Raw genomic sequence first — 14,091 nt, forward strand, 5'->3', positions numbered from 1 at the left:
CGCTGCGGGCGGGGAGGGAGGGAAGGAGGTGCCTGCGTGTCCGCGGCGGCACTTTCCACACGGAGCCGCCGCCGCCGCCATCTCCCCGCCCACCCGCGCCGCACCGGGCCGGCAGGAGGGGTGACCGGGGCCGAGATAAGAGGGGCAGCGCCCGCCGTCCCTCCCGCCGGCAGCCTCTTGTTGCGGCGAATCTGCCGCGGCGAATGAGGAGGCCTCGGCGGGGTGACGGTAACGGCGGGGGACCGCCTGGCAAGCGGCCGCAGGCCGGTAAGGGCCGGGTGCTGCCGGCGGGAGGGCTCCGGTAAGGGCAGGGCCCGCCGCGCCGGTGCCGGGACATACACACACACACACACGGCAACCGGCGGTTCGTGTCTCTGCCGTTCCGGGTGTGAAGGTGGCCAGGTCGGGGGGGTGAGTGGGGAGGGTTCCCGAGCCCGGGAAGCGGGCTGCTGGGGTGCACCGGCCTCTCCCCGGGTGCACAGGGCTCTCCCCTGCTTTGACCCCCGTGTTTTTTAAAAGCAGATACAAAGAAGTAAAAAGATTTGCTGGGTAGTCTGAGTAGAAGGAAAACGATAACGGGGTCTGAAAGGCTGACCAGTAAAACCCGTTCTGAGTCTCCTTCCCCTTTGCTTTGTGCAGGTGAAGGCTCTGGGAAAGCTCCGTAACGGAGGAGCCCCAGAGGACTGCCATGGCCGTACCTATTGCCGTTCTTGACTGCGACCTCTTGCTCTATGGCCGCGGACACAGGACTTTGGATCGCTTCAAGCTGGAGGATGTCACGGATGAGTATTTAGTATCCACATACGGCTTTCCCCGACAGTTCATTTACTACCTGGTGGATCTCCTGGGAGCCAGTCTCTCTCGCCCTACGCAGCGGTCCAGGGCCATCAGTCCAGAGACACAGATACTTGCTGCACTGGGTTTTTATACCTCCGGCTCCTTCCAGACTCGCATGGGAGATGCTATTGGCATTAGTCAAGCCTCCATGAGCCGCTGCGTTGCCAACGTAACCGAGGCATTGGTGGAAAGAGCCTCACAGTTCATTCACTTTCCCGAGGATGAAGCCACCGTACAGAGCCTGAAGGATGACTTTTATGGGCTGGCAGGCATGCCAGGCGTGCTGGGGGTGGTTGACTGCACCCACGTGGCAATCAAAGCGCCAAATGCTGAGGACCTGTCCTACGTGAACCGAAAGGGTCTCCATTCTCTGAACTGCCTGATGGTGTGTGATGCCAGAGGAGTCCTGCTGAGTGCAGAAACGCACTGGCCAGGTAGCCTGCCCGACTGCACGGTGTTACAGCGGGCAGCCCTTAGAAGCCAGTTTGAAACTGAGCTACATAAAGATGGCTGGCTACTTGGTAAGTCAATTTTTCATTGTTGTTTTCTGTGGAAAGTCTATTATATATCGGCTCCTTATTGAGTCTAGAGCCTCTGGGCACAAGTGACTTTTGATTGCTTTCCTGCAGATTCCTTGGGATTTGCGATTCAGTTGGGACGATCCTTCTCTTAGAAGTCTAGACAAGTAACTTCCAATCTGTGTTTTATACAGTCTGATCATTGTATGTATTAGTTTACATTCGTTCTGTTAAGAGCTTGTTTTCAGTATCCTACACCTTTCTAAGCTGAATTATGCAATTTTTAATTCTATGTAGGATCCTAGTCCAGCTGTCTTTCACTGGATTATGTAGTAAATTAATTCTCTTAAAACTCTTCCGTGTTCTTTCAGCATTTCCCTGTGTAAAACTGAATGCCTTTATTTTGTTGTCCCATTTGTAAACCTGAGTTATTGTCACTCTTCCATGCTTTCTCATGCCTTCTGTTTTAGCCAGAGAAATAAGTTACTCTGTACCTGCAGTACCAGAAAACCAAGGGTCAGGAGCTGAAATCTGTGGTTAACTGTAGGTGTGTAACCTGTCCTCCTCCTCTTCACTGCTAACAGGTGACAGCTCCTTCTTTCTCCAGACATGGTTGATGACCCCTCTGCATATCCCCGAGACACCTGCTGAATATCGTTACAACATGGCGCATTCTGCCACTCACAATGTCATTGAGCGGACGTTCAGAACCATTCGGTCGCGTTTCCGCTGCCTGGATGGGTCGAAAGGCACCCTGCAGTATTCTCCAGAGAAATCTAGCCACATCATTCTGGCCTGCTGTGTGCTTCATAACATCTCCCTGGAACATGGGCTGGACGTGTGGTCTTCGCCGGCCACAGGACACATGGAACAACCGGAAGAAGAGTATGAGCAAATGGAATCAATGGACTCAGAAGCCTGTCGCGTTCGTCAGGAGCTTTTACTTACTCATTTTAGCTAACGTTGTGACAGAGGGAAGGCCTCTAACGGTTCATCTGGGAAGATACACAGAGCAAATATGCCCCTTCCTCTTCTTTAAGTCTGTAGTGAATAAGCAGATGTGAGACAAGGAGAAATTTTGCTCTCTTCATTTCAGGTGGTATTCTGAACTTCTCTCAATCTCTCCAGAGATGCAACTTAATTGCTAGATTTTTACAGTTGTGATGCTTAGAGACCCCCCCTTTCACCTGACTAACGTGAAATCGGTGGAGAAGCTTGGGAAATTGTTGTTGATAATGATGAAAAATCTGTAAGCCTTGTACTGTTCTATAAAGCAACCAATTCTATGCCACTTTGTAACCCAAAACCCGTATTTTAAACAGTATTTCACACAAATTAAACTTCCATGTGGGCTCATGTCTACCATGAATTCATGAGCAGCAAAGCAAAGATTTATCTGTTTGTTTGCAGGTATAAATTCTTGCTAAATACCATTTTGCAGTTTTGCTTATCTCCCCAAACCCAGTGATTCCTCTGAAAGGTGACAGCTGTGTTCTGGGAGGGGTCTGGCTTTTTGCTGGGTACACACTAGTGCTTGCACCTACCTAGAAGGTCAAGAAGGGTTGAAGGTTTCTTCTTTCCCAAACAGACTGGAGAAGATGTTAAGCTATGGTCGACTGTCAGTTACTTAACAGATGCCAGGAAATGGGCTAGCGAATGTAACTCTAGTTCTCGCTGGGTATGTCTGCCACAACAGAAAACTACTTATCTTGTTGGCTGCTATAAAAGAAATGCCAAGGACTGGCTGGGTCACAAAAAGTGAACTGATTGCAAAAGTTCTCCATTTAGATCACAGCTGAGGTATGGAAAGGCTGCTCAACCGCTGCTGGTAATCTACCTCTTCAGTGGAAAAAGATGACTAACGCACGCAGTTGTTGCTGGCACAAGTCTGGGAAGTTTCCTGGCAATGTTCTCTTTCCAGAAGATGCAAGTGTTTCCAAGGTTCTCTTGACTGCAGTCTGAGAAAATTTTCTTAGATTTTTATTGTTTACTGGGCAGAAAAAGAAACAAAAGTGGTAGGGAATGCAGAATGCTGCAAAAATGTAGCTACTTAAAGTAGCAGTGCAACCATCTGGCATGCCAGGTCTGTGTTCTTTTAGGGGAAATGAGCCTGGATCATGCCCCACGTTTGAAGAAAGTACGGGACATGTTTCTAAGTGTAGGACGGAGATGCAGGATTAGGTATAGTCCTGTCAGGTTTGCACTGGCAGTAAGCACTTACTGTCTTACAGAAAACTAAGCGTGCTTTATGATGTACAAGCAAGATGTTTTCATAAGACCTGATGAGATCTGTAAAAAATTATGTACAACAATCTCAGATGTAACTCTATTTTCTTTACACATCTTCCCATGAGTTATCACCTAAGAACTATTATTGCTCACTGTGCCAAAACCCCTGCTCCTTTTACCTCGGAAGAAGCATACAAGAATTGTTTTCTGAAAAAAAAAAAAAGCATTTTTAAGCTAAGAGCTGCTGCCGTACGTGGTGCCTGATGGCTTATAATCGTATCTGACAGACTATGCTAAAAATACTGATCTTTAGACCTAAACACCAGCAGACACTGAATGAGCTGTGTGGGTGACGCTAAGGTCAAGTGAGTCTTGGACACGTGTAGGTACAAACACTGTCACGTAATAATGAGCTGGAGTTTCTCAACTTATACTATGAATAGCTCTTCTCAGCATGTGCCGAGACCAGAGTGAACTCAAAGTGGAGGCACTTCCCGGAACACGTTTGCTGCTGCTGGGTTTTGCCTTCTTTCAGCCACTGTCACCTTTGGTAGAGTTTAATTTCAAAACTCATCTCACTGCTTATCAGTTTGGGAAAAAATGTATCAGGCCACATCAGACAAAACCAATCCAGTCAAAACTACTATTCTTCCTTGAGCCAGATGTCAGTACCCTTCAGTTCACTTGGGAGATGGAACTTCCTCATCTAGAGAACAGTTTGCCTGCCCCATGTACTCCTAAGCAGCTTCCTTCAAAACAATTAATTTAGATTATTCTCTTTTCCCTCGGGTTTAAGACCATATTTAAATTTGACAGCTGAGATTCATGTTTCCTTCCTGCTTTCTGGCTCCTCTGTACTTTCACCTCATCTTGCCAGCTGCATTCTGGAGTAGTTAAAACTTTGCGCGTTGTCAGAGCTTTGAAAAGTAACGTTTACCCTGACCATGTAATGTCCGATAATTCTCAATCATCTGTTGGAGGGTGAGAGTGACTTGACTGTCCAAGGTACTGCAGTTTTCCCTACTTGACTAAACTCCTTGTAAAATCCCATCACCAGCACTTTTCAGTTTTCCCATAAAATACCTCCTTGGAAGAGTGTCTAGCCGTGCTGCAGGCTGCCCTTGCTCCCTCCAGGCCTGTGTATTACAGCAAATCTCAAGGCCTAAACTTCACCTGTCTGGGCCTTTTGACTTTTTTTTTTTTTCTTTTTTTCCCCCCTTTGCTGATTTACCAGCACAAAGTGCCCTGGCTTGCTTCGATTTTCCTTCCAACACCCAAATCCCCCCTCCCCGAGGCTCTCAATTCTCCAATGCAGGTGATGCAGCAGCTCAGACTGCTGCCTGCCGAGGGTTTCTCACTGCTGCCCATTCCCTCTTCCCAAGGGCCCGAGTACGTGTTGTGGGTCCTCGCTGCCCACGGCGTGGGAGATCGATATACAACAATAAACCATTAACGCCCTGCTACTTCAGGGGAAGACTCTTTTCAGTTACATCTCATCCTAGACCCTGCTCTTTTTCTCTCCAAGCGTCTTTCACGCCGAAAGAGCAGGCGAACGCCCGCGGTGCCAGGCCCGGCCGCAGGCCCGCACAGCCCCGAAGGGTTTCGCGGGGGCAGGCCGCGGCCCGGGCCGGCGCGCCGTCGTTTTTCCCTTGACCGGGTGCCTGGCACTGCGCGACTCTCGGCCTCCACCCGCAGCCGTCCTGTACCGGCGGGGACACCCGGGCACCGGGAGGCGACCGGGCCCGGCAGGGGCTACCCGCCGCCCTCCGGGCTCGACTCGTCTCGCCTGCCCTACGTCACCCAGGCGCCGCACGGCACGGCGGTGAAAGACATCGTCGCTCGGCTGGTTGGGCCTGGCGGCGTTCTAGCTTCGGCTGCTCGGGCCTTGGTACCGCTCACGGGCGCCGCTCTTCGGGTCCGACTCGGCGCTCGGCTGGCTCGCCTGGCCGGAGCTCGGAGCGGCGGCGACGACCGAGCGCTGGGGGCCGCTCCTTCCGGGCCCGGCCCTGGCCCCGGCCCTTCCGCACCAGGTAGGCTCCGGGCCTACGCGCTCGGCCCGGCTCCAGGACAAGGGCCGCGCCGCCGCTCCCCGGGCGGGCGGGAGCGCGGCCGTCCCCGCGGCGGCGCCCCGGAAGGTGGCGGGGTACCTGCCCGCGCTGGGCCGCTGGCGGGCGGAGCTGGGCCGGGCCGGGCCGGGGAGGGGGCCCGGGGCTCGTTGCCGGGGCCTTTGTTCGGGAGCTCCGGGACCGCGGCCTGTGGTGGGGGTGGCGGGGGGAAGCGGGGAGGCCGCGGCGGGAGCCGGCGGGCCGCGCTGCCCCGGGCCGGCCCGGTGCCGGGGTCCGGGAGGGAGGGGAAGGCCTCTGAGGGAAGCGGCTCCCGCGCTCCTAAAAACCGGATTTTTTTTGTACCCGAGCGGGGGTGCCTCGAGCTTCCCTCCCGCTGCTCCCCCAGAACAGGCCGGGGCGTCCCGGCCCCCGCCGTCAGCTGGGTAAGGTCAGGCTGCGTTTTGGGGCTGCTCTTCTGAAATAATAAATATTTTTTGTGGTGGTTGTTGTTGTTTTCCGGCCTCAGCCAAATAAAACGTGAAGTAAGTGTTGTCTTCTCGATCTCTCCTTCTGTTTTCCGTGGTGTGTTGCAGAACGCTCGCTTGTGAAAGTAGTATTTTGCATAAAATGCGTTCGTGTGTGCCTCTAGTGCGATGACACTCGATTACCTCTTTTCTTGTGAGGGAGCACACACCCAGTTAATTCACTAGCTATGGAAACGTTTTTGTTTTCACCTACAGTACTCCTCCTGACAACACATAAGTTTCTGTAGTGTTTATTAAGTTTTTTTGAGATTACTTCTGGTTGTGTCAGCACCATGCTTTCTGCTGTCTTTGGTGAGCAATTTTTGCAACACGATTTCTGCACCAAAACGGCATTTCATCTTCAAGAGATGTTTTAGATGGTTAAGCGTAATTTTTCCCAATACACGCTTTTACAGTATCGTTCTGTTGTAAGAGACCTATTCAACAATAGCTAGTATCTGGGCGCAAGCTAGTTCTCAGGAAGAAGAGCGGTGTCAATGGAGAGTCCATATAAATATGTTCAGGAACAGTGCTTAGTGCTGCTCAATTTTCACCTCTGTATGAAATGTTCTTAGATCTTTACATCAAAATCTAGTGTGTTTTTTCCATATTTGTCCTTGTTTACTGCTCCACCCACTTTGGTGTCCTCTGGCTTCTTTGCCTTTGCCTCTCCCATCCTCTTTCAAATTGCTAATGGGAATGTTAAAATGGGACCTAAGAATGACCTGCTGGTAACCTATGCTGACTATCAATCCATGACCGGACTGTTTTAATTTTGTTGTTGGGTCGGTTTTCAGAATGTGGTATAGGGTTAAATCCAGGCAGATTTGAATGCCTTATGGGTGATGTAGGCAACAGTACCTGAAATTCTCTGCTAAATTTAAAATCCTTGTTTGTATTCTGAAAGGCCGCTGTAATGCGATTTCTAACATAACTCTTCAGTATAGCCGGTTTACTAGTTCTGTAGTCCACAATTGGTGTTGCTGTAGATAATTTTTTTTTTTTTTCAAATCGGTCCATTTGTATTTTGACAGTAACAAATAAGTATCTTGTACTCATCTGTTGATTTGTGGCAGCATGGCTGTTAATGAGTATGGCAGTCCATTAGCATTTATATTTATTCTAATACTTGGAATGAAGAATATGTTTGGATCCAAATATCTGGACTTGCCTTTTCGGATTCAGTTGCTGGGGAGTTTATGCAGAATGTTTACTTTGCTGACAGCTTCTTCTTAGTTTTCTTTCTTTTGCCCTTCTCTGAGTCATAACTGACCCTCCAGATTCTTGTTTGGTTGTTTCCTACTTTTCCGTTTGCTGTGCAGCACTTCTATGCAGCTGTAACAACCAGTTATAAAGAAGGCAAGTAATGATACTGTCTGCTAGTATCCCATTGCTGCAAGTTAGGCATTTGCATACCTACTCCTTTTTTTGTGTCATAATTTTTCATGAAACTTCTGGAAAGTAACTTTAGTATATTTTATGCCATGGTTAGCAAGCTAACTGAATTCAAGGCTCTTACAAAGTTATTGTTGATGTTAATACTTATTAGTGCTATTAATACAAATAGTGTTAAGGTACTTCCCCCCCCCCCCCCCATTGAGTTTGTATTATTGGAGACCTGATAAAGGGCATAGTGCATGTTAATAGTTACCTTGTGTGTTTTGTGTTAGTAGCCCTGCACTAACCTAGCAGGGAGGGTGATAGAAACAAAATAATAGTGAGGTGAGGACAAAAGAATTGTGGTTTTCAAAAGCAAATAACAAGGTGATGTGCAGTGGAAGAAGATTAATATTAGAAATAGTTTAATGGGAAATTGTTAAATGATATAGTAGTCACTTAATGAAAGACCAATTGATTGGGTTGTTTAAAACAAGGGGAAACCTACTTGTCTGCCTCTCGGGACTTGTTGGTTGTTCAGAACTCTTGACTAGTCACTGTTTGTTGTCTCCAGTTTTTGTAAACTGTTTGTTGAAGATGTGCAGGATGATGAGGTGCCAGGCCTGAGCGTGGAGAGAATCATCTTTAATCTATGTGCTCGCACAACTCCTCTTCGAATGTTCTCAGTGAGGTCTTTTGGGTTGTCCCAGCAGAGCGATTCCTGCTGCCCTCTTCCTGGTATGTAGCACTAATTCTCCACCTTGCGCAGCATAGAACTGCTGAGAGGAGTCTCTGACCTGTGTTTTGGACACTTTCCCCCCTCCCTATGTATTTTTCCCGCAGCCTCAGTCCAAGGTCATGAAGGGAAAGGGTGTCAAGAATTGGGTGTTTCTTTGTTCAGAGTCTAAATCTTCTTTGTCTCCCACCTCTTCTTTAGTTCTGATACATCTGTGCATGAAGACTTCAGCTTCTGTGTAGGTCATTTTTGCTTTTTGGCTTGTTACCTTATTTGATTATTTCCATGTGAGCAGGAAATTATACAAACTGCATTTTTTTAAAATATGTTCTCGCTTCCAGTTGGTTTTTCTTTATTACTTGGATAAGGTGCACATGCCTTAAGTGCAGCCTTGAATGCATAAAATATTTTGTCTTCATCTTGTGGATACCCGATGCTGCTTCTGCTGCTCTCTCATGTTGGTGCTCCCAAATTTCTCTTGTGTGTATGGTGTCACTAGGGGGCACTTGGCTGTGGCTCTTGAGCTTGAGGAACCTTGATGTGACTTTTTATGTAAATGCTGGGATTTTGAATTGAAAGTTCCTTTACTTTCCTATCTAAATGAGAATAATTCTCTTAAGGGGTTAATCTGAATTTTATGTGGCTCTATTTGTCTCTCTATATTACTCCAGTTCTCTCTTTTCTCTCTGTCCCTCATTTCCTGCTGTGTACAGTACTTGGCAAAACATGCCGTGGTCTGAGTATGGAATTGGGGAAACCAGCTCTTAATTTTCTGGATCTCAGTTCTGCTGTTTGACTTATCTGACAGCTTTGTGAAATTATATTTGTTCTCTTCCTATCTTGTGGATTGGAACTAATATCTCTCTTCTCAAAAATTCATTAAGTTTATGTGGAAATTGTAATAATAGTGATGAAAGTGCTCCATATTCTCATTGGTAAATGAAACTGTCAGACTCCAGACACAGCTGATCACTTACTTTTATTTTTATTACTTCCCTTTTTATATTTACCATTCATTTTCTGACCTTTAGGAGTTGATAGCTGCAAGCTTCTCTTCTACTTCCTCATCATTTTGATGTAAATAACTATCAATTTAAAGTACTTCTTTTGACTGCAAAGTTATCTTAAGAGTATTATAGCTCATTTACTCCAGACTGGGAGGACAAACTAAGATTCTAGTGGCAATCAGGTCCCTGTTGCAGTCATATAGGATCTTGAAATGACAATGTACTATTGACATCTTTGTAATGTAATTGAATTTCCTGAGCTGTTTGTGGTTTCAATTTAAAACATGGCATTGAATTTTTTAATCATGAAGCACTAATACAAGTTATTTTTTAGGAATCTTGTTCTGATTTATGTGGAAGTGCTTAGAGTTGTGGATACACTGCTCTAAGTTGTATCTAGCGCATCTGCAGAAGATGTGCTTTGGAATTACTTTCCAAATATCTCTGGCCTTAATCAAGGGAAAACTTCAGCTTACAGAATAATACTTTGGGGAATATCTTAAAAACTTTGAAGACTAAAACCAGGGCCATATAATGAAATTGTCTTCATGCTATTAGTTTTAGACTCTGTTGCATAGTTGCATCATAAACTTACTTTCTCTCCTCCTAAGGCTTATTTTAGTGGTTTTTTTTTTTTCCCCCCATATTTAAGGGTACTTAGTTGAAGACTGGCTTTGTGCTCTAATGTCAGGAATCTGCATAATTCTAGTGTCTTAAATTAAGCTGCTTTTTTTTTTTTAAAAGCTTAATCAGGGACACAGAAGTAGAAAAAGACTGAAAGAATGGATTCTAGTTTTGCTTTTTTCATTGTTTTGATTAATTATGCTTAACATAATTGTTTGTTATACCTCTGTGGACTATTTTTGTTTGTGGGTTAGCATTGTCTAAAGATTCCAGTGCAACATGACTTTATTTCCAATTTTCTGTTCATTCAGATATTGCCGCAAGATTACTTGAAGTTGTCTCTATGCAAAACGTTTTCTGGTTTTTTTTTTTGTTTTTAACCCAAGAAGAGCTAGAATCTCTGAGAATGGTCATAAAGCTCATATGGAAGTACCATAGGGAAGACATGTACTTCCCATAAGGAAAGACAAATCATGTTGTTTCAGGAAAATGTACATATGTAGCTGATCAGGTACATTGTCAGAAATTCATGTGGCCCTGTCGCTTAATACTGAACATAGTCCTGTTCCTCCAACACTTGTCTTAAGTTTTGATCTGTGGAACTATTCTGGATACAAGTCATGTCACCCTTTTTTTACTGATTTTGTCGTTGTTATAGCATTGTTCAAATTCCAGTGCTACATAGTTCGATTACTTAACAAACTAGGACTCTTTGAGTTGTCTTGTTTAGCTGAGTTGATGCAGTGTAAGGAGGGCAAATCAGCTTTTTTGTTTTGGTTTTGCATGAACTTTATTTTGCTCAGTCTTTCAAGTGGACACATGAAAAGGGTTAGCGGGAATGGCATGACACATGGTATGAGTGGAATCAATATTTTTAATAAAACTGCCAGTAGAATTCAGGTCTTCTATCCGGGATTGCATTTCTGGGGCTTGTTACCTGGTATTGTTTTGTGCAATTTAGGAAGGTGTTGGCATCATAATCTCCGTATTGCAGAGGTGGGGGAAAAACTTGAAGTGTAAACAAGGGAACTAGAGAGTCCCTGGAGCTGTGTGATTGCGCACATACATTGCAAATGATGTTTTAGGTGTCTGGTTCGTTCTTGGAGATCTCCTGTGTGTGAGTCTCAGAACCAGGTTTTATTGCTTTATCAGTGAAGCTCCTGTAAAAGAGGGAGGGGCTGTGTAGTCTGTAGTCATTGGCAAGATGATCTCTGACTGTCTTCAGTATGCCCAATGTTTTCTTCTTTGCTCTTTTGAGCTTCTGAAAGATGTAGGGGTCTTGATAAAGCAATTTGCCTCAAAATTAACTGTGTAAGATACAAGGGAAACTGATTTGTTGTAGAAAATACTTTGAGGAAATAGTGTGTCTTGTGACTACAGCCTACATGAGGATCACTGGCAGTGAAGATAAAGCATTTGGGCTGTACTGCTGCATACACTATTCTCACACCTGTCTGATGATCTTCTGATTGTTCTTGGAGAACCCACCCACATGTACAATAGTGGGAATGCTAAATTATTACTAATATTTATCAAATTACTAATATTTATTAAATACAATAGAAAATACTCTTGAAATCTTTAATATCTTGCTGATATTCAAAGCCTGAGATGCTGCAGTTTAATTTGGAATAAATGAAATGGCATGCTTTATTGTTAGTGCTGGATGCTTTGCTTAAGAACAGACATTTTGAAAACAGAAGTTACTGGCTTACAAGATAGGTGGGCCCATGGCCAGATCTGGGATAGTTCAGAGTACTAATAATGTGTTTCTCTTCTTTTCTAGAGACAAGTTTGCTTGTGTTTTTGCAGGTCAGTGACATGCCTCATTGTTCACAACAGTTTTTGTTTTGTTTTGTTTTTTCCCCCATCTGTGTTCTTTTAATACAAAGTATAGAGCTTGCACTGGCCCATAACCTGTGTGGATCATATCCATTTTGCAGTCAATGCATTCTGGAAGTCTTAAAACTTGACAAAAGAACTTTGAGACAGAAACTACCAGCACATGCTTTTCTCCTCTCTGGTCTTTTCTAGGGAAGCTTATACATGCATTCTCTCTGTGGATCCCAGATTGCAACGCCTGGGGCAGCTTTTATAGCTCACTTAATGTTGCCTCTTTCTTCATCAGTCACTTGAGACTTGGGCAGCAAAATTGGAATTATTTGGACATTTGTATCCTTTGGATAGAACTCCTGTTATAAATAGCATTTACTGATTGCAGCTTTTTTTCTTTTCCTTTTAAACACTGGTAGATCTGTTTACACTGTTTCTGTACGCGCTCATCAAGAAGGGCTTTTAGTGTTGGGCTCAGCACGCAACCAAGAAGTTATTCAGAGTGGTAATAGATTTGTAGTCTGAGAGCTGAAGGCCACATGAAATAACTTTTTTTCCCCCAATGGAGAACTGAATAACATTAGGTAGTACTCCAGTAGTGTTCTTTGTATCAAAGCCAGCAGTGCTCCCCGAACAGTGGTAGAGGAATCTCCACAAAATTAATAATGCCAAAGATGTGGGTGGGCCATGTTAAGAGATGGGACCATCATCTCTGTAGAGTGCTAAAGTTTCTAGTTGGCACAGTAAACGACTGCATAATGCATAAAATATCTTGACATCCTTTCTGTATGGCGATTTGAATGTGCTACTTTTTATTCCTCTTCTCTCCCTACCTTTTTGTCAGTGTTTTCATGGGGTCCTGTACCACTATGAAGTTTAGAAATTTGCTGCTTTGCTTTGGTTTTCTAGAGGTTCAGCATCTGTAAAAGTGACAATTACAAATTAGCTTATATTGCTCTGAGGCTGGGAATTCTTAAGGCTTCTTCGAGGACAGCTGGCACAGAGCAAGTAAAAGGCTTGGGGTTGGGCTGTGTAATGCTCTTTCCAAAACTGTAAACAGCCCAGCATGCTGTCCTGAAATGCCCTGAAGGGAGAAAACTGTTAAGGAAACAAAGCTGCCAATTATAGAAAAATTTCTGACTCTCCACTTTCAGAATTTCTGTGGTGCCCTGGACTGCATCCAGGGCATCAGCTAATCTTCCAGTTGTTGGACTCCACTTTTGGTCATCCTGATTTTAAAAAAAAACCCCCAAACCAAAACACAAAAAAATCCCCCAACAAGAAGAAAACAGAAAAATACCAATTCCTGAGCAGTTGCTTGTTTTGGTGGTCAGCTGTTTATCAGTTGTGATAGCATGGGTATTTGTAGTAGAAGCTGTTACTGAATCAGTCCACCACTTGCCTGGACAGGTTTGATCTAGTGAGCTGCAAGTTTTCTTTATGGTGAGGCCCAAGAAGTATTTTCAAACCCACTGCATTTCATTTAAACTTTGTTAGTCAGAGGGCTACTGACTAGCTATAAATATGGTTGGTACTTCCATGGTTTATCTGGTAATGGTATTTAATAACATGCTGTCATTATTTGGCTTCTTATATTTGAGCAAAATGTTTGGAGTTGGTGGGTATCTTTACTAGATTAGAGAAGGAACTGGCTCCTTTTAATAAAAACCACCACCAACAGCAAACCCCCAACACTCCCCCCCCCCCCCAAAACCCCAAAACCCAAACCAAACCTGAACACGTGATCCAATAATAAGGTTAAAGGCTTCCTGCTAAAGTGGACGAAGGTAATGCCCATGTCTACACTGCATCTATTTCTCCATTTGAAGGCTCTAGTTTTCTTTGCCAGTCTGTAGTGTTCCTGAATGTGTCACCAGCTAGTGGAGAGCGGTTACTGTATTCAAGCTAATTCAGATAAAGGAGTAAACTTTCCCCTTATGAGGCATGGATAAAGCTTTGCCCCCAAAAGGATCCAGGGTAACACTGGAGTGCCAGCCCCACTCAAGAAGGATGCATTCGGTGTTTTCTGAAGAGATCCCAGCTTTTAAAAATGTTGAGCAAGTTAGCAGGGTACTGTATAGACAGACATTCGAGCCCTGAGTTTCTTTTCTTTTCAAATGGGATGAAGAGGCGAGTCAGAAGAAGCTGAAAAAATGAGGGACAGTCCCTGAGGGAAAAACATCAAGTTCAGACATGCTCACAAGGCTCACATATGAAGTATTTGTTATAGCCAAATTAGTTCAAGAAATTAGTACCCATCTGCAAAGATTTAGGTAAGTTGTCTTAAGGTAAGTACTTGATTTTATATGGTGAAGATGACTTAGTCTTTCAATAAGGTGAATACAAGAGGTTCACTAACTG

At 44.9% G+C, this 14,091-nt stretch overlaps 2 protein-coding genes across 8 annotated transcripts in view; both read left to right on the forward strand.

The window, feature by feature from the left end:
• The first annotated feature begins 54 nt into the window (after nt 1-54).
• Nucleotides 55-3,665, forward strand: HARBI1 (harbinger transposase derived 1). Of its 2 annotated transcripts, none has more exons than XM_052782053.1 (3): nt 55-120; nt 640-1,358; nt 1,940-3,665. In XM_052782053.1, exons 2-3 carry the CDS (start codon nt 689-691, stop codon nt 2,314-2,316), a joined length of 1,047 nt encoding a protein of 348 aa, XP_052638013.1. In that variant the 5' UTR covers nt 55-120; nt 640-688; the 3' UTR covers nt 2,317-3,665. The 2 variants fall into 2 exon arrangements, with proteins under 2 accessions (XP_052638013.1, XP_052638012.1); XM_052782052.1 differs by lacking the exon at nt 55-120 and adding an exon at nt 175-267.
• Nucleotides 3,666-5,471: 1,806 nt separating this feature from the next.
• The window catches only part of AMBRA1 (autophagy and beclin 1 regulator 1), a 142,214-nt gene continuing 133,594 nt past the window's right edge, over nt 5,472-14,091 (forward strand). For 5 of the 6 annotated variants that reach the window (XM_052782054.1, XM_052782056.1, XM_052782060.1 and 2 more), the window contains exon 1: nt 5,472-5,614. The gene's annotated coding sequence lies outside the window, so the exon portion shown is untranslated. Of the gene's footprint in view, nt 5,615-8,201; nt 8,269-14,091 lie in introns of those variants that run through there. The other variant, XM_052782055.1, reaches the window with a different exon arrangement.

This window comes from Harpia harpyja, chromosome 3, assembly GCF_026419915.1.
Source record: "Harpia harpyja isolate bHarHar1 chromosome 3, bHarHar1 primary haplotype, whole genome shotgun sequence".
NCBI lineage: Eukaryota > Metazoa > Chordata > Aves > Accipitriformes > Accipitridae > Harpia > Harpia harpyja.